Source organism: Dryas octopetala, chromosome 1, assembly GCF_963921425.1.
Source record: "Dryas octopetala chromosome 1, drDryOcto1.1, whole genome shotgun sequence".
Taxonomy (NCBI): Eukaryota; Viridiplantae; Streptophyta; class Magnoliopsida; order Rosales; family Rosaceae; genus Dryas; species Dryas octopetala.
This window is the reverse complement of record NC_141366.1, coordinates 1,638,110-1,656,985: the sequence shown is the minus strand read 5'-3', so window position 1 is coordinate 1,656,985 and position 18,876 is coordinate 1,638,110. Positions and strand designations below refer to the sequence as shown.

The window sequence follows — 18,876 nt, the reverse complement described above, 5'->3', positions numbered from 1 at the left end:
CACTATTAAGTGTTAGCCAATGAGAATACTTGTATGCAACTGATTAAGACAAAAGCAGTATCCATCGCATTCTTCCTAGTCAAAGCAGAAGCTGCATGTGGAATGAATTATCGTTCCAAAATGAAATTGTAGGTAGGTCAAAAGCAACATGTTAATATAAAAAATCCTGGGCCCTACCTACATAAAAACAGGAGGGGCCAGATTATAACCAACATATACGGTATACCTGAGTTAACCTCCTGCCTTTTCCCAACTCCCACCAAAAAATAAAAACAAAAGAAAAAATGTTAATCCCTATGTAAAGCATCGTCCAGCTCCACATCCAGGCCAACCCTATTCTTAATTGAAGCACTGGCATGTAGAGGTATAACGCATTTTCTCTGTAACTCCTTAAACTTTTCAACATCAAAATTATACCTCTTGATCAGCTTCCTCTGCCTCCTGAGAAAGAGCCTCTTCATCAAATCTTGGTAAGTCGGATCCCTTGAAGTGAACAAGAAGTAGGCATAGCCTATGCCTATGCAAGTTGTTGTTGTGAAATATGCTAGTGGTTCCACCACATCCCATGAGAAATCCCAATACGTTAGCCGGAAAAAGAGCCCGAGCTGTGTCACAACTAACCCCAGACCAGACCAGAGAATGCGCCGGACCTGCTTGTGTGCCAGCACATCAATTTCTTCCTTCTTCTCTTGCAGCTTCTTTAGCTCATCCCACATGGGGTCATCTTCAGGGGACAGAGAAAGGGGTACTGCTTTTCTAACCAGATCCACAACCTGAACATTGAAGAATGAAATGGAACAATATCAGTGAATATAATGTCAGACATCTAAATAGATAACAATTGTATTTGAGAAAGCTCTCACAACAACAATAACTACAAATGCAACTAGACCCTTATTAACATTTGCATGAACAAGAGCACTTTAAAACTCATCCAAAATGGCAATGCAAACTTGCCTCTAAATTTAATGTCATGATTGTTCCTCCTATTCGAAAAGCCAATATAAGGAAATACAACAAAGTACCAAAGCAGCTTCCCTCCACAATCTTCTTCACTAAGTCCACCATGTGGTATTTTCTTTAGCAATTTGAAATCATATATCATCAGATGAGGAGAAAAGCAACGATAAATTGATAAATAGACTTACATACATATAATTATCAGATTGGAAGTTATTAGAGCAAGATTTGATGGTGAATTACAGAAGCAAAGTAGCTAGCCGAGTAAATACAATTTTGTTAATGTTTGCCATAAGGCATTTTAGAGGCAAAATGATGAACGAGTAATTGAGAAATAAAGTGTGGATAACCAGTAGCTTTGAGATGGGGTCAGAGAACAAATCAAGAGTTAATAAGCTAAATGAGACCAGCAAAGATGACAGAATAAAGCGGGGATAAAGACAAATCAAAATTTAATAATGCGCAGATCATAAAATTATGGAATAGTGTTGTTCAAGCCAATAAAAACAACAGAACAAATATACAACTGACAAAACCAAATGAGTCTTCCTAAATCCTGGTAACAACCGAACAGGACAGATCCTAATAAATGTGAATCTCTGCCTTAGACTTGACAGATGACCAATGAAGTACAATAGAAGCTAAAACAGATTTAACCCCAAAAGGAATACCAATATACTATGTTGCGTCTAGATTGGTGGAGTTGGAAGAACTAGAGATCTTCATCACCATGTAAAATGATGAATACATAAAAACCGAGTAAGAAGCAAAAAAGAGAGGTTGCTGGTGTCTACCCTAATTCTGAAGCCACGGGGAAATACAAAAGGAACCTCCTTGTAGTACGAGATCTATCTAAGCTTTTTGAGGGCATAACTAATACTTAACAAGGTAGTCATTGACTCATTATCATTAAAACCCTTGTGTACAGTTGGTAGTAATTACAACTGAAGACCCAACCTGAAATCCTCAACTGTGCACTTGATAGTCCCGTGATTACAGTAGTATAATTTAAAGCATGAGGGAAAAGGTGAGAGAATAACAATTGGAGATGGGCCAGACAGAGGGCAAGCAAAAGCGAAAGGGGATAGAGATGTCCACCGAACCCTTTTGCCAAAGGGCAAAGGCATCAGTGTTCCTAAAACTAAAAGGGTCAGTGAGAAAAGGCATAAACATTACACAGAAAAGCAGTTGACAGTGAAATTTCCTAATCTAATAAGTTTCCAATTGAGAAAGAAGAAGAAGTTGAAGGAGGTATACCCTATTAGGATGAAGGAGGACCTTGTCACGGAAGAGAAGGATGACACCAGCGTCGTCGAGGACTCGAGCAAAAGCAGCGGCCTCCTCAGGAGATCTGGCAACACCAATGCTCTGGCAAGCGTCAAGAAGGTCAGAATATGGTATGGCCTCTTTGCCTTCAGTACCAAGTTTTGCCTTCAGGGCCTCCACATTGACAAGCCTCATCAGCCTCTTGGCCTCTGCAAAAGATATGGATTCTCCTCCTCCTCCTTCTCTATTGAACTCTCTTCCTCCTCCATTGATCTCACCAGATGATGAGAATGTCCTTCTGGGTACAAGGGATGACAATGATGACGATGATGATGAAATTGAAGGAAAAGTGAACCCACATTCTTCATTAGCAAAAGCCCTCAATCCCAAAGCCTGCCAAGCATATGGGGGCTTCCCGTGGAGGTTGTTGCTTACCCCAACTTGTCTCAACACCATACCACCACTGCTTGTCCACCATCTCCTCCACATTCTGTCCAAAAGTTAAAACCACTGATTACTACTACCTCTCTTTCTCTCTATCTGTCTCACTCACTGCCCATCCATCAATTGGGTTTTTCTGCACTTCCAAAATAAAAGAGATTTGAGAGATTTGGGAATATGGGTTTTGTTTGATCTCACTCAAATAACAAGAAAGAATCTCACTTGAAAGAAGCCATAGGAGGAGAACACAAAGACTAGTTATATAATAAAGAGGCGTGGACGAGGAAAGTGAGGCAAATTCACTGCAACTTATAAGGCAACGAAGCAAAGACGGGCCGCCAACTCCGTTGGTTCATATGTTCCCTTATGGAACTAGGAATCTCTTTATTTAATAATTTTTCTTTTTTCTTTGGAAAAGTCGATAAAAATAGTATGGAACTTCAATTCAACATTCAACCAAACAGCCTCGGCCTCACCTACACACACACAACACACAAAACTCATACTGAAATTTTGACCCTTTGACTGCCCCAAATCGGATCAAATCGTCTTTGATTTGATTTTGATGGGTTGGATTGAATTTATGGAAAGTTGGAGGGTTTGTGTACACTTGTCTTTACGCGTCAGCCTCGTGGTACTGCGTTATCTTCTTTCTATTTCTGGGTACTTACTACTTACTACTTACTCTCTTCGCGGCGCTTGCAAGATACCGACAGTCTCTTTCCAACGAACTTTCCTCTTTTTAATTTTAATTTTTTACTACTTTCCCAATTGCCCTGCACTACAGTTTCAATTTTCTGTTTTTCAAATTTTGTTTTCATTCATACAAAATAAAAAACGGAAATACTTAATTCTACTGATACCAAACACATTGTTCACCAATTTGATCATTGGAATCTTCTAGGATCCAAAGGCTCAAAAGCATTGTTAAAGTGTTTGTCAAATTATGTGTGTCATGATCCTCTCTCTCTCTCTCTCTCTCTCTCTCTCTCTCTCTCTCTCTCTCTATCTCTCTCTCTCTATATATATAACGCTAAGTAAAATAAAAACAAAAATACAATATCGGTAAAAGATTTGAACTCATAATCTACTTCAAATATGAATCCAGATGAATCTTACTCTTTTAAAAGATAGAATTAATAGGATTTTCAGAGCATTTGATATTTAAAATTTATATTAAAAATGGTAAGTAAATACAATAAAATCGTTCTGTTGATTCTTATATACATAATGAAAAATTGAGCGTATCAACTGTCAGCAGCCTAATGGGCCTTGCTATGCCTTAAGAAACAAGAATGAGTGGAGGGTAGTTTCTTAAAACTTAAAGCGTAATTATAACAATTACAGATGAGTTGTAGATACAGAATTGAAATTCTCCGACATTTCACCTCCTGCAAGGATGAGGAGTTCAGATACTTTTGTTTGAGTAATCTGTGTTGATATTGTGTGCTTACATCCAAAACAACGTCAAGCTTCCCTTCGGAGCTTCTGTTGATTTTGTTTCCAATATAAGCCCTAAATACTAAACTCTAATTCTCTAAACGCACACCACTCAACCATAAACTTCGAAACAATGATCCTATCAAGTTGATAATCAACATCATGGCATCCAGGCATTCCCTTTTTCTTTAAAACCATCATGTGAAAAAGTTGAAAACCAAGCCTGCAATTCCACTGAATGATAATTATCCTCATCTAATATTGTTATATTCACCTTTCATATTCAATCAAGAAACAAGAAGGGAAAAAGACATACAACTAATGTACATTGGGTAAGTCAAATTCCCATCTTTCAAGGTATAGTAGGATCATTGACTGTGTGTGGCCTTAGAAACAGTTTTAATTAAACCTTTGGCAATCTTCCAAAACCAAAACAGATTCATTAATGCCAACACAGGAGGCACCAGGAGCAAGCTGTAAAAACCCAAAGGGAAAATTGTCTTGACCTGAAACAATGCAAACATAGTAAGTACAAAACTTTTGGTAGGTTCGAATCTTAAGTTTTCCTGTTAACAAGAAAGATAAATAGACTTAATTCTTTTTCTAACTATACAGGATCGATCAACTCACTTGATCAAAATGGATAAACATGTGGACGAAAAAGAAAATGAACAAAAAAATCCTTGCAACCTGAAAGCAACCAAGGAAAGAAATTGTGTTAGACCTAATAAATAATGTTAGTTGAAGCAATGAAGTAATTTAAGTTAGACAGCAGACTCCAGAACTATAACAAATTAGCTGGTCCCATCACGGCCATCAAATCTAAGAGACATCAGTGGCCTTAGAAAGAAAGGTCTTTATCTTATAAGATGTGTATATACACATACACATACACATCCACACAAGAACATCTATGTTAAGGAAAATGCTACTTATTCCCAACTTTTTCTTGGAATTTTTTCCCCAACCCATGTGACACATGATATGCCCACCGAACCTTGAATTAGAAAACCAACAATGTGGTAGAGCCCATTTTGAGAATGCCACCAAAGTTGGGAGAATTGCTCAGAAAAATAGTTGGGCAGTATAGCATTCTCCCTATGTTATCTATGAATATATGTATATATAACAATGCATGACACCTAAAGAAACCAACATTGAGTATGATAGACATTACCAACCACCCCAGGAACAATGCTACACCATTGCAGACGTACAGGTTAGAGTTCTTCCTACCAGCAACATCCAAGTACCTGAGTATGCAATTACATTAATAGTCCAGCAACAATGACCAAGAACAGAGGAATTTAGGAATATCTAAATGCTGAACTTACCATCTCAAGTTTACGAAAGGAGTTGTACTCTCAGAGAACAAAACCATAAGTATGTAAATCTGCCCTTGACCACTTACAAGGGAGAGAATAATTGAGAACATAGATAGTGCATGGTGCAAAACCTAGAAAAAAAAAAAAATTGCCCCATAAGAGATAATGACACATAAATGATTATTTACATCAAACAAGCATTATCTGTCAACCTATGGACTTACATACTCCAGTCCACCTAAAGCAGGAAAATGCCAAAAAATCATGGCCAAGTCTGACAGAAAATAACCTATGGAGGTCTGCAAAAACCAAATAAAGATATAAAATTAGTTACAACAAGAAGAGAAGTGCCTGCAAATGGTTAAAACTCAAACATATAACAGAGAGCTTTACACTATCCCACACCCAACAAAATTGATGGTAAATTACCCTAATTTTGAAAGAAACAGGAAAAACAAAATGAACAAACAAGAGCCTCTTATTAATTTTATGATATGATTGGGTCTTATTCCTAGGGACATTTGTTATGAGTCTCTTACTGATTGAGAAACTTTTGTCATGCATAGAAATGAACATACAACATGAAGAATAGGGATTAAAATTTTTGACACAACCTGACAACTTAACTCAAACCAATCGTTCATTAACAAGTTCATCATTGGTCTGCTCGTGTTTAGGTTTAAGTTGGGTCAACCACCAAGCAGAATAATTGAACATAAGATGTTAATGTTCAGCTGCCCAACTCACACATTGCAAAAACATGTGTATACAAAGTAAAATGTAAAATCTTTCTGCCCGAAGCTGGTGCGGGTAGACGCAGACACAAAAAGTAAGAGATGTAACTTTTCCCAAAGCTCATTTTTTGATGTACTATACAAACATATTTGACATTCCATTAGACTAACATTATCAGAAGCATAAAAAATATGTTGCAGCACGGTCAAATCAATTTAAAATTCAAGCTAGGACACGTTAAATTTGGTTGGACATCAACAAATTACAGAAATAAACCATGAATTAATGCTTCTTTTTGCATCCGCTTACCCCCAATGTTGTATCCGACAAAATAGATCTTCTATTAATGATTAGCTCATCACGATGATCCTCATAAAAAGTATCTGATAACAGTATAAGGTAAAAAGATGAAAATGCTACAGCAATAGCATGGACAGTTGAGAACCCCCTGTACAGAAAAAAGTCATCAATATTTATGTTCATGAAGAAAATCAAGTAACTCAAGTTTAGTGTGGTAAAAAACTAGGCACTACAAATATGTGATATGCAGAAGATATTCACCGGTTGTTCCATTCAACTCTTTCTGCTTTGCTCAGTTTTTGATATCCCTCGAAGCATCGAAGGCTAATAAGACCTGTTAATTTGTAAACCTTCAAGAGCGAAATTTCATCAAGTTGAAATTATATATATATATTTTTTTTTAAAGAATACAAAAAAATAATCATCTTTTCTGTAATTACTTTTTGGGATTGAAGTTAGATTTTAGCGAAAAGAATATAATCATATTACAATGCCAAAATTCATAAGATGCATGCTTCATTTCATTAAGGATGAAGAAAATGCAAATTTGGGCGGGGAAAAAGAAGAGAAGAAGAAGAAGAATAAGATTACAACACACAGAACACATCAAAATAACTTAAACAATTTAATAAAAAGATCTTAGCAAAAGCACCTAGTTTAGGAGCCATCAAAACAGAAAAACCGGAATTAATCTATCCTCTCATTAAACACTTGCATTATGACTTTCCATCCAAAACTTGTCAAGTATGTTTATTTTTCATTCCCAATACAAAACCATGAGTGTGTATTCAGGTCGACATTACATGTATTTAAACACTGCATGTTTATGAATCATGATTTATTATATAATATATAATCTCAAAGAAAGGACACCAATTTTACTTTAAGCAGTCAAAACAATGGCAGTAAATTTTATCTCTGAAAAGCTCAGTGAAGCCTTTGCTATATTCCAACATAAGCCAAATTTAGTAATTTGGTCTGAAAACTACTAGTGCTGTAGTGTATATGGATTTGAAGGGTCATCGAAGAACAATGAAACCCACATATTAGTTTACTTTTGAGAACATGTTTCAGCTTCTGCTAACCAAGTAGTTTAAAGAAGATTTTGGTTCCTAATCCGACAGTAAGCACGAGCTTAGAGATTGGTACTTACAATTTTGCAGAGAATGATGCCAAAAGAGACACATGCCAGCCAGTGAAATTCTTTGCTAGGGCTGCTGACATAGCCAGAGATGGATACAAAACCAAGGGGAAAACCCGGAAAAGGAAATCCCACCATTCTGCCTGGTTGGTTTATACACTTAAACTGCACCAAAGATATAATTGGAGATCAAAACCTCCTTCACATACACAATAAAATGTAGGCAAACTCCTTTTTCTTGATAAAAAAGAAACCAATTTGCCTCCAAGCTTTTAACTTTTAAAAAGGATGGAAAGAAAGAAGAACCCTTATAAGAACAACAACTTACATTAAGTTCAATTCAGAGGTCAGGGGAGCTTAGCACTTAGCAGCCAGCAAAAATCTTCTTCTGCTTCTTCCAGATAGAAGTGAAGAGGAAGGAGCCAACCAGTCAAACAAAGACCACAAACAACAGCAATAACAATAATAAGAAGAAGAATATATGTTAAAAAACAAAAAGAGGACCCCTACAATATTCTTTGACTAAGGATTGAAGGGTACCAGAGCTAAGCTTAAGACTTAAGTCTTGAGTGCTGTGAAGAGATGAGCCATGATATTGGATCGGGTTGCTAGCTAGTAGCTACTGTGTCCGTAATTCTGTATGTTTGTGATTTTTTTTTTTTTTCACCATTTCTAATATTGGAAGATTTTGTGGCTGTGCCGCTGTGGTGGGTTTAAAAGCATTAAAAATAATTAATTAATTTTTAAGAAAAAAAAAAAGGTAGAAAAAAGCAAAGAACGTTTGCCTTTTGCCGTTTGGTTGTCCACGTCCGAATGTTGGGTGTACAGAATTACAGTCTTGACAGTCGAGAAGCAAGATGACGCGTTTTGAGTTTAACGTTTTTGTAGACATTTAATTGTTCTATTTATGGACATTACTGTCTCTTCTCCTCTTCTTGACCTATTTCAGGAGAAATCGGGGGCCATATTTATTTGTTATTTATTATTACATTTATCATTTTCCTTTTAGAAAACTCTTTAATTCTCCCATTTACCTTCGTCTACCTTCCATTTCCTTTTTTTTTTTTTTTTATAATAGCAAAAAACTCCACCAACCTATGTTTTAATCAAAATATTAATTGATAATTACACCACCCTTTAAAGCTATTAAAGATATAAAATCCTACACAACTTTTAAAAATAAAAAGAAAAGAAATTAAGAAAACAGACAATACCAATCATTGCTGACTTTTTTTTTTTTTTTAGGGTTTCTTTTAAGTTTTAAACTTCAAACTTAGGTTTGAATGTTTGATTGACTTTTAAAATAGTAATTAAAAAAGATAAATAAGAAAAACCTAAAAAGGTAAAAACCAAACCGTTTCTTACAAAACCCCAAATTTCAAAGGGCTTGAAAAGGACCCTTTGTTTTTTTCTTGGTGGATTGAAAAAGACCCTTCTTCATTTATGTGTTTTACGGTCAAATCATCCAAAAAACAAGATGAAAATAACTATGCTAAGAATTTTTATTTTGGGCCCTTGCACCATAAAACTCATTCTTTAAGCTATAATTTGCTTGGCCAAAAAAAGCTATAATTTGAAACATTTTTCACGCGAAAATGTTATTCAACTCAACCATCTTCCCAACCGTCTAACATAAAAACAGATTCACAGGATCACACGAATCACATGATTAGAGACATAACCATAAGGTCCATAAGTTCCACTTCATGAGAAAAATTTGAAAAAGAAAAACTCTCTTAGCATCTCCTTTTCACGTGAGCTTTAAACACCCCAACTTCCCAACGGCAGCTTTAACACCTAGCTTTACCCGCCGCATGCATAAAACACCACATTAAGAAATTTAATGATGTTTCTAATCCATGAAGGCATTTGAGATTATGCTTTCGACATGCGCACATGTAGTATAAATATCTAAGTATGCACATGCAACCATGTCCCAGGGAAAGACAGAAGATTTAAGCAACAAATAACTTTGCTTATTATTAAGTTATTAACTTGATTGTCCACAAGTCGGTAGTTCACGTGATAGATTATAGACAATGGGAAATACAGAACCAAACAACCGGAGATGCACGGAGCACACAATATCTACAAACACTCGGGCTTATTACTGTTGTCATTCCACCATGTCAGCTAAAAAGCATCTCAACATCTTCGTCATCATCATCTAGTAACCCCCTTGGATATAAGCATTCAAGCGGTTTAGCTCCTCCCGATGCTCACTCACCACAGCACGAACCACATCACCAATGGACACCATTCCAATCATTCCCCTGTCATCTATTACTGGAATGTGCCTGATTCGGTTATCTACCCAGCAAACACACGAATTTCAAGCTCATATTAGCTACCTTGCATCCAAAGAAAATATGACAAAAAAAGATCATCAAGTTAGAAAATCACATAATACCTGTCATCAGTTGCATTGCCCGCAGAACTTTGGTGTCAGGGGTGACAGTGATAAGCTTGTTCTGCAGCCACCAAATTATAGCATTTGCCATCCGAAGATGTAAAACATTCATGAAGAGCAATGTAATTAAACTTTAAACAAATGTAAATCCTAATAAACAAGAAGTTTGCTGCGAAAAGAAAATGGAACTTTTAACAAGTTATACCTCCTCAGTCATGATATCCCCAACCTTTGTTGACTTGGATGATCTTCCCTGTACTATGATCTTCCTGAGATAATCTGGGAATTATTCACCCAACAGAAAAATACAATTAATTGTGCAGAACCCAATTGTATCTTCTGATCATTGTTAGTGTAGCTTGTACAGCCAATAGTGTATTTCTATTACACTTGGAAGTGAACATGCAAATTTGAGAACATTTCTAGTTTGGTAAGGAGATACTACCTATCATAATATCATTCAACCAAGATTCTAGTTTATCATATAAACCCCTTTAATTCTAGTTTATCATGTCAGTTATTAAATTGTATTAAAAATATGAAAGTCAAATTGTAATCAAGGCCCATCAAAACTTCATACAAAGTGATTATTCCTTCAAACTTTATACAGTTTAACTCCCACTAGAGGACCCTTCACATCATGATCCCAGAAATCTGTTATATGAGCCACAGAAGCCTTAATGTAAAAGTACCTCTCTCTGTTATGATTCCTGCAATAGATTTTTGCTCTCCAGGTTTCACAACAACCAAGGCTCCAACATTGTGCTGGGTCATCTGCAAAGGAAATGATTAATTTAGTATGACTCAAGAGTCAAGACTCATGACATAAACCCTCCATGCCAAAGCTTGTTGTCATAGCAATAATACAAATTGTCATAAAGCTCAAAAAATGCATACCGACTTAACAGCGTCATAAACAGAGTCATCCGTAGTGCACCAGAGCCAGGAACCATCAGCACCTTTACCTTTTGAATGCAAGACGTCTGCAATTTTGGTGCTTTCAAAACCATGCTCTTCTATGCGGGCAGGTGTAGCAGACTCAAAGCGTGAAAACGCAACAGGCTGGATCAGAGGATTCACAAGACGGATGTGTTGCAAAACTGCATTTTTCACAAGGTGTCCACGTGATGAAAAAGCTTTAAGTGCTCCTTGCATTTTACCTGTTTGAAGAGAAAGGTTACAGTTCAAAAACAACAAATGTTAGATTGCCTCAGCACATGGATGATTTTTCTTCACAATGGTTTAAGTAACATGCTTTTGATACATATGTCAACCAAATCCAATAACAAAACTTAAGATGACTACCTCACCTGTAAGTGCACCTCAAAATAGCTTTTGAGTTTTGACTCTTGGTTGATATTGTTTAATTTACTCCATTTAATTTGGATTTCTTTTATTTAGCTTTCCTATTTGGTTGATTTTATAAGTCAGGTAGTCAATTGGTCTTGCTTTGTTGACAAAAAAAAAAAAAATGGTCTTGCTTTCTGGGCTTTGCATCCCTATACATGAACCTGTAGATCTCATAGTGCTATGATATAGCTACAAAATTAAGGAATTAAGAAATTAATAAATAAATAAACATAAGGTAGCTTCTTGGAAGCCAATTACCCCAGAAAACATGTATCAGAGAATTGGGTCTGGCAAACATATACCAAATAAGCTTTAGTCTTTAGAGTTCAAGAGTATAGTCAATCAAGAAGACTTCTAAAAAGTCAACAGAAAACTGGAGATGGTCAAAATCTTCACAAACAGTTTTTAACATACTGATAAAAATCCAGCTTGTAATGGAAGGGTGTCCAGCAGTTCATATACCCACTATTAATCCCATACTTTTTTTTTTGGTCCGAACTATTAATCCCATACTTACTTAGCCGATGTGGGATTACAATACCTAAATTAATTATACCCAAAAAAAAATTTATTAAAAAAATATATAGAGAAATGAGAATAAACACTCAAGATGCCACTTGATCAAGCACAACCAACGATCGATCAGTGGTAAATGAAAAAACTATTGAAACCAAAGATTTATTTCAACCATATAAGTTGCAGATAAGACTCACTAGGTAGCGTGGTTGAAGAAGAAGAAGACTGTGGGAGAGAAAGACAAATTACCAGCGGGGTAGCGGCACCTTCGGCTTCGGATGGATATGGACTAATGGACCTGTCAAGACCTAATTTTGACTTCTTAAATTAAGCACAACTGCAAACGGCGCTTGTATTGGATAGAAAAAACCGTTTGCTAACGTTATCCACTTGGACCACTTTCCCCTTGACAGTTGACACGAGTCTGAAAGACCCAAACGGCGCGGACTTAACTTAACGGTTATTTTTTCCAAATGCTTTTCTTTTGAAGTTGTTACTCTAAACGACGTGGTTTTGTTGTCAAAAATAAGAGAATAGTTTCCTTTTTTCCTTATCAAACATCCTATTTTCGGTTGGCCCAAAAAAAAAAACATCCTATTTTCGGGCTCTCAAATGCTTATATTCTCACTTCCCCATATTTTCTCATCCCCTCTATTTTTACATTCACCATTAAAGTTGAAAAAAAAAAAAAAAACATTATTTCTATCTTTGGTTCTTTTTATAATATTTTTTGATATACCAACTTAAATACTCACCTACTAAACACTCTTCTCACCCCACTTAACTATCATCTCATTTACCCATTTTTTTTTCCATAAACTTTAATTATATTATGTCACCAAAACTTAGAATCTATGATATTATTTGGTTAATGCATATACATCTATTAACATGTATGACTATTCTATACCCTAAACCCTGTTTAATTATTTATAGTTTTAGATTAAAAATTTATTATATTTTAATATTTATTTAGATTTATAAATTGAATATTAATTTTAGGGGTTTAATTTGAATTTTAAGAATGAATTATAAGATGGGTATAAGATTCATTTTCTTCTATTTGAAAAAAGATGGGTGAGTGAAATGATAATTAAGGAGGGTGAGAATAGTGTTTAGTAGGTGGGTGTTTGAGTTGGAATATCAAAAGGTAGTATAGGAATAATGATAGGTGGAAATAGTGTTTTTATATTTTGTTTCAAATTTAATAGTGGGTGTAAAAATAAAATTAATGAAAAAATATGACAGAGAGATAGAAATATACGCACTCTTTCACGAACAAATCGTTTGTTAGACTGAAGTAAAGTAAAAAAAATTTAAGATTTCAATTAAAAATAAGAATAACCCAATTCAAACAATATTATATAAATATACATAGAAGATCGAATACTCCACTTTTTAAATTCACTTCGGTCTCTCAAAATTCAATTATGGTCCCCCTAAATTAAATTTTCTAGCTAACTAACCTAAAAATAAAGCTAATGAATTCTATATAAGAAAAACAACTACCTCACGGGAGTTTTTTGACAAAATATAAGACCAAAAAAAAAAATCATGCGTTTGATTTTTATTTTTTGGTTCTTTGGATTTTTTATTTTTTTATTTTGTTAAGAGGAGGCTTTACAGCCCAGACAAACCAAAACTAACCATAAACAACTGTAGACCTATACAGGCCTCTATAATCCTCTTGTATACTAACAATATTAGAAGGAAGAGAGCAAAAAAATTAAGGCCCAGACCACTCAAATGACTCTTGCAGGCAAGACCATCAGCCACCACCGTATTCTGCTCCCTGTAAACATGTCAAACAGTCACACTCCATGTTCTTATGCAAACACACTTTGCTCACAAAATACCTTAATCCCTTGCTAGTTGCTACTTCCTCTTCATTTTCTTATTGATCTTCAAGGCTTATTCATGAATTGTTTGCAAGAGTTCATTAGTTTAATGGTCCAATTGGCTTGTGAAACTGTTTATCTCACACCTAATCCATATAAATTTCTGAGTAGATAACGATACCACCTCAGCAATATGACTTTTGATGTAATGATTACACCTAATTAATAATATTTTGTGCGGCTTTGACGAGAACAAAGCATCCCATCTGGCCATCTACAGAGATAATCATCTTCAAAGTTTCTTATTTGCTCTGAGTCCTTAGCAAATAACACCAACAAAACCACAAAACAAGACGATGCAACAGCGTCGATAATTCGATATTGCAGGAAAATCACATTAAATAGATAGTCCAACCTAACTAAAAGAGCACTTCACTTTATACAAACAATGCAGAGTTCAATATCATTACATCAAGCACCAAAACTAGCTGTGAGTCTTTTTTTTTTTTTTTGGCCACTAGCTGTGAGTCTTTAACGCTTAAAAAGAGTGATTTTTTTTTTAATATTTATTAATTTAAGGAAGTTGGGTAATAACAATTAAGAGGGTCTTTCTCGTGCTTGTCACATGATGCAACCGATTATTAAATGGTATGCAATATGCCATGGACTTGGACCAGGAGTAGATGAAATATTTATATGCAATTTTATTTGTTTTCCTTTTTTGTTCTTTCCAAAGGTGAAAGTTTAAGACTTTAAAAAAAAAAAAAAAAAAACCAGTTCCAAATTTCTAATTTAGTAGAAGAAAAAGAAGGTGAAGAAGGAACAAAGGTCAAGAAGTGAGTGGCAACAAGTTCTTGCATATGGTCCCTTGTGTAAAATGTCATGAACCCCAATTTTTAAATTATTACTATTTGGTTTAAATCATCTGGGTCTGTGCCAAAGTGAGTACCAACTCATCTTCTCTCCCTACTGTGCTCTTATTTTGTTTTTGAATCTGTGAGATAATTGATTCATAAGAATTGGTTTGGTGGATCCGATTTGGCAATTGGGTATTTGGTATAGTATCGAATAGTATTCGAATGGGTTCTTGTTGTTCTACTACGTCCAAAGGCATGGGAAAGAGGATTGATACGATGGAGATGTGCACAGTGGACACCGCCGACGATGCTGCTGCTTCTCCCAAGAGCAACAAGCAGAGCTCGCGGAGGTGGAAGAGGAAGAAGTCAGGAGGAGCTGACGGAGTGGGTGATAGAGATTTGGGTCATCAGCTTGAGATTCCTGGAAGACTCATTAGCAATGGCTGCAGCAAAGTCGCATGCTTGTATACTCAGCAAGGCAAGAAAGGAACCAATCAAGACGCCATGCTTGTATGGGAGGTTAGTCTTCACTTGCTTACACAGTTACACTCCTACTCTTCTAACTTTGATTGCTATATTACATATTCATCATCAGCATCATTTTTTACTGTGATCTGTCCCCAAAATCAAAACCCATTTCTTCAATGTGCAATCTTTACTATTTCTGTAGTTGGGTTTGCAAGCACTAAGCTGTGATTTGGTCTTCTTATATTTGCTGGGGCAGTGCAAGATTGAGGAGGAAATGGATGTTTGTATAGCGTGAGTTGGAAAGAAGCATTTGGAAAATGTAGTTGTCTTGGACAGGATAGTTTTAATGAAATGGAGAAACATTAAAGTTGATCATGCTGTTGCTTCAATTGCACAGTTGCTAGATCACTTACGTTTTTGTGTTTTTATTCTGGATTTACTTGAATTGTGAGTTACATAAGTATATTTTCAAACTTGTTCTAGTTCATTATGTACCCCATGTTCACGCTTTAGAGCAAAGATTCCCAATCTAGTTTCAACAAATATATCACTAATATATTTTAGGTTAGTGTGATTTTGGTGTGACCCTTGTGAGGAATGGTGGTATGAATGCCCTGCATGTAGGCGCCCTGTATTGTTATTGCAGAAAAAAACTTTGTGCTGCAAGGAACCTTCTTCATCTTGCCATACCTTTGTTACTTCGGCAGGGTAGGGTTAATGACATTCTAAACGTATGGAAAATCTGTGGAAAAGTCCTGTTTTTCAAAAAGAAAAAATACTTGCAGAACATATTCTGGCCAACAACTAGCTTTGGAATTTGTTATGTTTACAGCATATTGTTATTTTCATACATCATTGCTTAGTATATTACAAGCCATTTGGAAGGTTGTTCCTTTATATGAAATATCTTTTCTTTCTCTTGTTCATTCATTTGCATCAGTATGTGATGATTTGGTTACAATGTTTGTATGACAGAATTTTAGTACAAGAAGTGATACAATATTTTGTGGGGTTTTTGATGGCCATGGTCCATTTGGTCATATGGTTGCCAAGAAAGTTCGAGATTCTCTTCCCCTTATACTATGCACTCAGTGGAAAGCTAATTCAAACGGTGACTTGAGCAACCTCAGTAAGACTGAAAATGAAAATGGAGGCTCTAATTTTGAGGAAACTGCATCACCGAGCATGGATGACGAATGGTGCGACTCATTGGAGGTTCAGGAAAATGGAGAAATCCCTGACATGTATTCACCACTAAAAAAGTCATTCTTGAAGGCTTTCAAGTTAATGGATAAGGAATTAAAATTGCATCCCACAATTGATTGCTTCTGCAGTGGGACGACTGCTGTTACATTGGTAAAGCAGGTGATTATTCATGAAACATCCTCAAATGATTTTCTGCCATACACATAACCTTCACTATTTCTATACATGTGTGTATTTGCATGTGTCATTTGTCTGTGCGTCTATGTGTATAGTGCATACACATAGATATGTATACATATATATATATATTAATATGTATATAGTAAAGTAAAAAAAAAAAAAAAACTAAGCTATGAAAATACTGTGAAGCAATGGAGAAGAGCATGGGGAACTTAGTTCTTTAAGAATGCGTTTTTTTTATGATATCCTAAAGAGCTTCACAGCACCCCCTCCCAAAAGAAACGAAATGTGTGAAAAGTTAAGTTTTAAGAACCTTAAGTGCTGATTTTTTTGTCATCAAGGATAACCTCACCAAATTTAGAAAAACATTTAAAATTTGGTTTTATCACTTGAGCATCAACTCTGTCAAATAAAATGGTAAAATATGTTGGAAATAAGCGAGAAAATATTTTGTATTTTAATCAAAGGTTTCTGCACACTTTAAACTTTAGAAAATTTCTTCTTCCTACTTCTTCGTAATCTGCTTTTCTCTAATATGATTATAAGAAATCTGATCTTTGGGTAAGTGATTATAATTGTTGATCATTATTATGACAGCCTATAAGCTTAAATCTAGTTATCCCTGCTATATTCTCCTTTCCTTCATAGCATTTTTTTTTATGGACATTCTTATTAGTTATCATAATGGTATTGCTTCAAGTGATTGAAAGTGTTCTTAGTTGAAAGCTGACCCAGACATGCCCAAGATGATGAAATTTCGTACAAGTGCGGCAACAACTAATTTGTAGATGTATGTTTTTTCAGGGTCAGAATCTTGTAATTGGAAATGTTGGGGACTCAAGAGCTGTGCTGGCAACAAGAGACAAAGACAACTCTTTGATTGCTGTACAATTGACAGTAGACTTGAAGCCTGATCTTCCTGGTCTCTCTCTCTCTCTCTCTCTCTCTCTCTCTCTCTCTCTCTCTCTCTCTCTCACACACACACACACACACACACATACACACACATGCACACACAAACTCTGATGTAGAACTACCGAGTACTGACCCCCCAAAAAAAAAAATCTATTGATGAAAATTTACCGTCTCTTTTGTAATTAGGGGAAGCCGCTAGGATCCATCAATGCAAAGGAAGGGTATTTGCATTGCAGGATGAGCCAGAGGTCGCTCGTGTATGGTTGCCTAATAATGATTCTCCTGGTTTGGCAATGGCTAGAGCCTTTGGGGACTTCTGTTTAAAGGATTTTGGTCTAATTTCTGTCCCAGATGTTTATTATCGCCATCTTACTGAAAGAGATGAGTTCATTATTCTTGCCACTGATGGGGTATATTTCTTTTTTCATTTCTCTATTCTTGGTTTATTGCCACCTAAAGGAGATAAATAAATTGCACATTATTCAGGTCTGGGATGTCCTTTCAAATAAGGAAGCTGTCGAAATTGTGGCTTCTGCCCCTGGTCACACAACAGCAGCCAGGGCTCTTGTAGACTGTGCCGTTAGAGCCTGGAGACTTAAATACCCTACTTCCAAGAATGATGATTGTGCTGTTGTATGCCTTTTCCTAGAACAGTTGTCTACAGTGGGTGAGGCCGTGACAGAGAATGATGTGACAAAGATTAATGAAGGGGCAATGGAAAGGATGGCAATCACAGATGAGAATAATGAGGATTTAGAAATCAGTGATTCTCATGCCGCTGTTCTTGAGCATTCGGGTACTGTACGAAGCTCTGATGAGATTGTTCCTGCCTCTGAGTCAACAGAGCAAAAGCTTCCTGTGAAGTGCGAAGGCCAGTCTAAAAGAAGTCTAGCAGAGTGCATTTCAACTGCAGAGGATGAAGACTGGTCAGCCTTGGAGGGTATTGCTCGGGTTAATAGTCTGTTAAGCCTTCCCAGATTGTTATCAGGTGACAAAAGAAATGCCAGTTGGAGAAAAAAGTGGCTATGAACCATCTGAAGGTTGTCATTCCATTTCAATCTCGGAAAAACAGATCTTAAATGATACCTGTGTCACGTCCAAATTGTTTCTCAAAAATTGGGATTGTTCAAATTCACTGCCAGTAAGAGAATCTGGAGGTTTCAGGTTGCCAGATACAGATTCACAGGTATCACACAATTCCTAGATATATCAGCAAGCCACTTTATGTCAAGAAACTTCTATTTTGTTGGATATAGTGGCCCTGCAGATTTTGTTGGTGATATTGTCCTTTGGAATATGGATGGACAACTATATGGTAGTCTAGTGAAATTGAGCTGTCGTGTTGTGTTGTTTTTCACTTTGTCATTTCGTTTATAGACATTTTGGCTTAAAATACACTATAAAATTGATTTATTTGGCAGGGCAAGATTGTTTACGCCATGCACACCCTTGCTTGGTGCGCTGTAGCAGGTAGCCCGCTGTTAACATTTGACATGTATATACAACTTAGATAAATTTCTCATAAGAA

The 18,876-nt window shown here is 35.9% G+C and overlaps 4 protein-coding genes across 8 annotated transcripts; 1 reads left to right on the top strand and 3 right to left on the bottom strand.

The window, feature by feature from the left end:
• Positions 1–126: 126 nt before the first annotated feature.
• Positions 127–3,201, bottom strand: LOC147296204 (calcium uniporter protein 1, mitochondrial-like). Its single transcript, XM_086249130.1, has 2 exons — positions 2,218–3,201; positions 127–773 (listed from the first exon to the last, which is right to left on the bottom strand). Exons 1-2 carry the CDS (start codon positions 2,713–2,715, stop codon positions 288–290), a joined length of 984 nt encoding a protein of 327 aa, XP_086105256.1. The 5' UTR covers positions 2,716–3,201; the 3' UTR covers positions 127–287.
• A 626-nt stretch (positions 3,202–3,827) lies between these two features.
• On the bottom strand, positions 3,828–8,295 carry LOC147296203 (TRAM, LAG1 and CLN8 (TLC) lipid-sensing domain containing protein). 4 transcript variants are annotated; one of them, XM_086245939.1, is made up of 10 exons: positions 8,149–8,295; positions 7,937–8,002; positions 7,621–7,773; positions 6,729–6,817; positions 6,477–6,615; positions 5,657–5,731; positions 5,442–5,563; positions 5,285–5,360; positions 4,738–4,797; positions 3,828–4,613 (listed from the first exon to the last, which is right to left on the bottom strand). In XM_086245939.1, the coding sequence occupies exons 3-10, from the start codon at positions 7,744–7,746 to the stop codon at positions 4,476–4,478; spliced, it is 825 nt and encodes a 274-aa protein (XP_086102065.1). In that variant the 5' UTR covers positions 7,747–7,773; positions 7,937–8,002; positions 8,149–8,295; the 3' UTR covers positions 3,828–4,475. The 4 variants fall into 4 exon arrangements, with proteins under 4 accessions (XP_086102065.1, XP_086102071.1, XP_086102087.1 ...); XM_086245945.1 differs by having other exon boundaries at positions 7,937–7,996; positions 8,149–8,290; XM_086245961.1 differs by lacking the exon at positions 8,149–8,295 and having other exon boundaries at positions 6,729–6,801; positions 7,937–8,142.
• A 1,267-nt stretch (positions 8,296–9,562) lies between these two features.
• CBSX3 (Cystathionine beta-synthase (CBS) family protein) lies at positions 9,563–12,203 on the bottom strand. 2 transcript variants are annotated; one of them, XM_086247006.1, is made up of 6 exons: positions 12,134–12,203; positions 10,916–11,178; positions 10,711–10,792; positions 10,224–10,297; positions 10,019–10,079; positions 9,563–9,918 (listed from the first exon to the last, which is right to left on the bottom strand). In XM_086247006.1, the coding sequence occupies exons 2-6, from the start codon at positions 11,171–11,173 to the stop codon at positions 9,776–9,778; spliced, it is 618 nt and encodes a 205-aa protein (XP_086103132.1). In that variant the 5' UTR covers positions 11,174–11,178; positions 12,134–12,203; the 3' UTR covers positions 9,563–9,775. The 2 variants fall into 2 exon arrangements, with proteins under 2 accessions (XP_086103132.1, XP_086103124.1); XM_086246998.1 differs by having other exon boundaries at positions 12,082–12,183.
• Positions 12,204–14,475: 2,272 nt separating this feature from the next.
• LOC147296201 (putative protein phosphatase 2C 6) lies at positions 14,476–18,876 on the top strand. The gene is made up of 6 exons (XM_086235132.1): positions 14,476–14,663; positions 14,785–15,098; positions 16,023–16,412; positions 17,238–17,355; positions 17,535–17,758; positions 17,835–18,876. Exons 2-6 carry the CDS (start codon positions 14,802–14,804, stop codon positions 18,375–18,377), a joined length of 1,572 nt encoding a protein of 523 aa, XP_086091258.1. The 5' UTR covers positions 14,476–14,663; positions 14,785–14,801; the 3' UTR covers positions 18,378–18,876.

Excerpts from the sequence above, each read along its gene's own strand:
- LOC147296204 (XM_086249130.1), bottom strand. The coding sequence starts at position 2,715 with ATGTGGAGGAGATGGTGGACAAGCAGTGGTGGTATGGTGTTGAGACAA. Across the intron at positions 774-2,217 it reads TCCTCCTTCATCCTAATAGG|GTTGTGGATCTGGTTAGAAA; the intron begins GTATACCTCCTT and ends TTCAATGTTCAG.
- LOC147296203 (XM_086245939.1), bottom strand. The coding sequence starts at position 7,746 with ATGGTGGGATTTCCTTTTCCGGGTTTTCCCCTTGGTTTTGTATCCATC. Across the intron at positions 6,818-7,620 it reads GCATCATTCTCTGCAAAATT|GTTTACAAATTAACAGGTCT; the intron begins GTAAGTACCAAT and ends TCGCTCTTGAAG. Across the intron at positions 5,361-5,441 it reads CCTTTCGTAAACTTGAGATG|GTACTTGGATGTTGCTGGTA; the intron begins GTAAGTTCAGCA and ends TTGCATACTCAG.
- CBSX3 (XM_086247006.1), bottom strand. The coding sequence starts at position 11,173 with ATGCAAGGAGCACTTAAAGCTTTTTCATCACGTGGACACCTTGTGAAA. Across the intron at positions 10,298-10,710 it reads AGGAATCATAACAGAGAGAG|ATTATCTCAGGAAGATCATA; the intron begins GTACTTTTACAT and ends AATAATTCCCAG. Across the intron at positions 9,919-10,018 it reads GGCAATGCAACTGATGACAG|ATAACCGAATCAGGCACATT; the intron begins GTATTATGTGAT and ends TTTGCTGGGTAG.
- LOC147296201 (XM_086235132.1), top strand. The coding sequence starts at position 14,802 with ATGGGTTCTTGTTGTTCTACTACGTCCAAAGGCATGGGAAAGAGGATT. Across the intron at positions 16,413-17,237 it reads CTGTTACATTGGTAAAGCAG|GGTCAGAATCTTGTAATTGG; the intron begins GTGATTATTCAT and ends ATGTTTTTTCAG. Across the intron at positions 17,759-17,834 it reads TTATTCTTGCCACTGATGGG|GTCTGGGATGTCCTTTCAAA; the intron begins GTATATTTCTTT and ends CACATTATTCAG.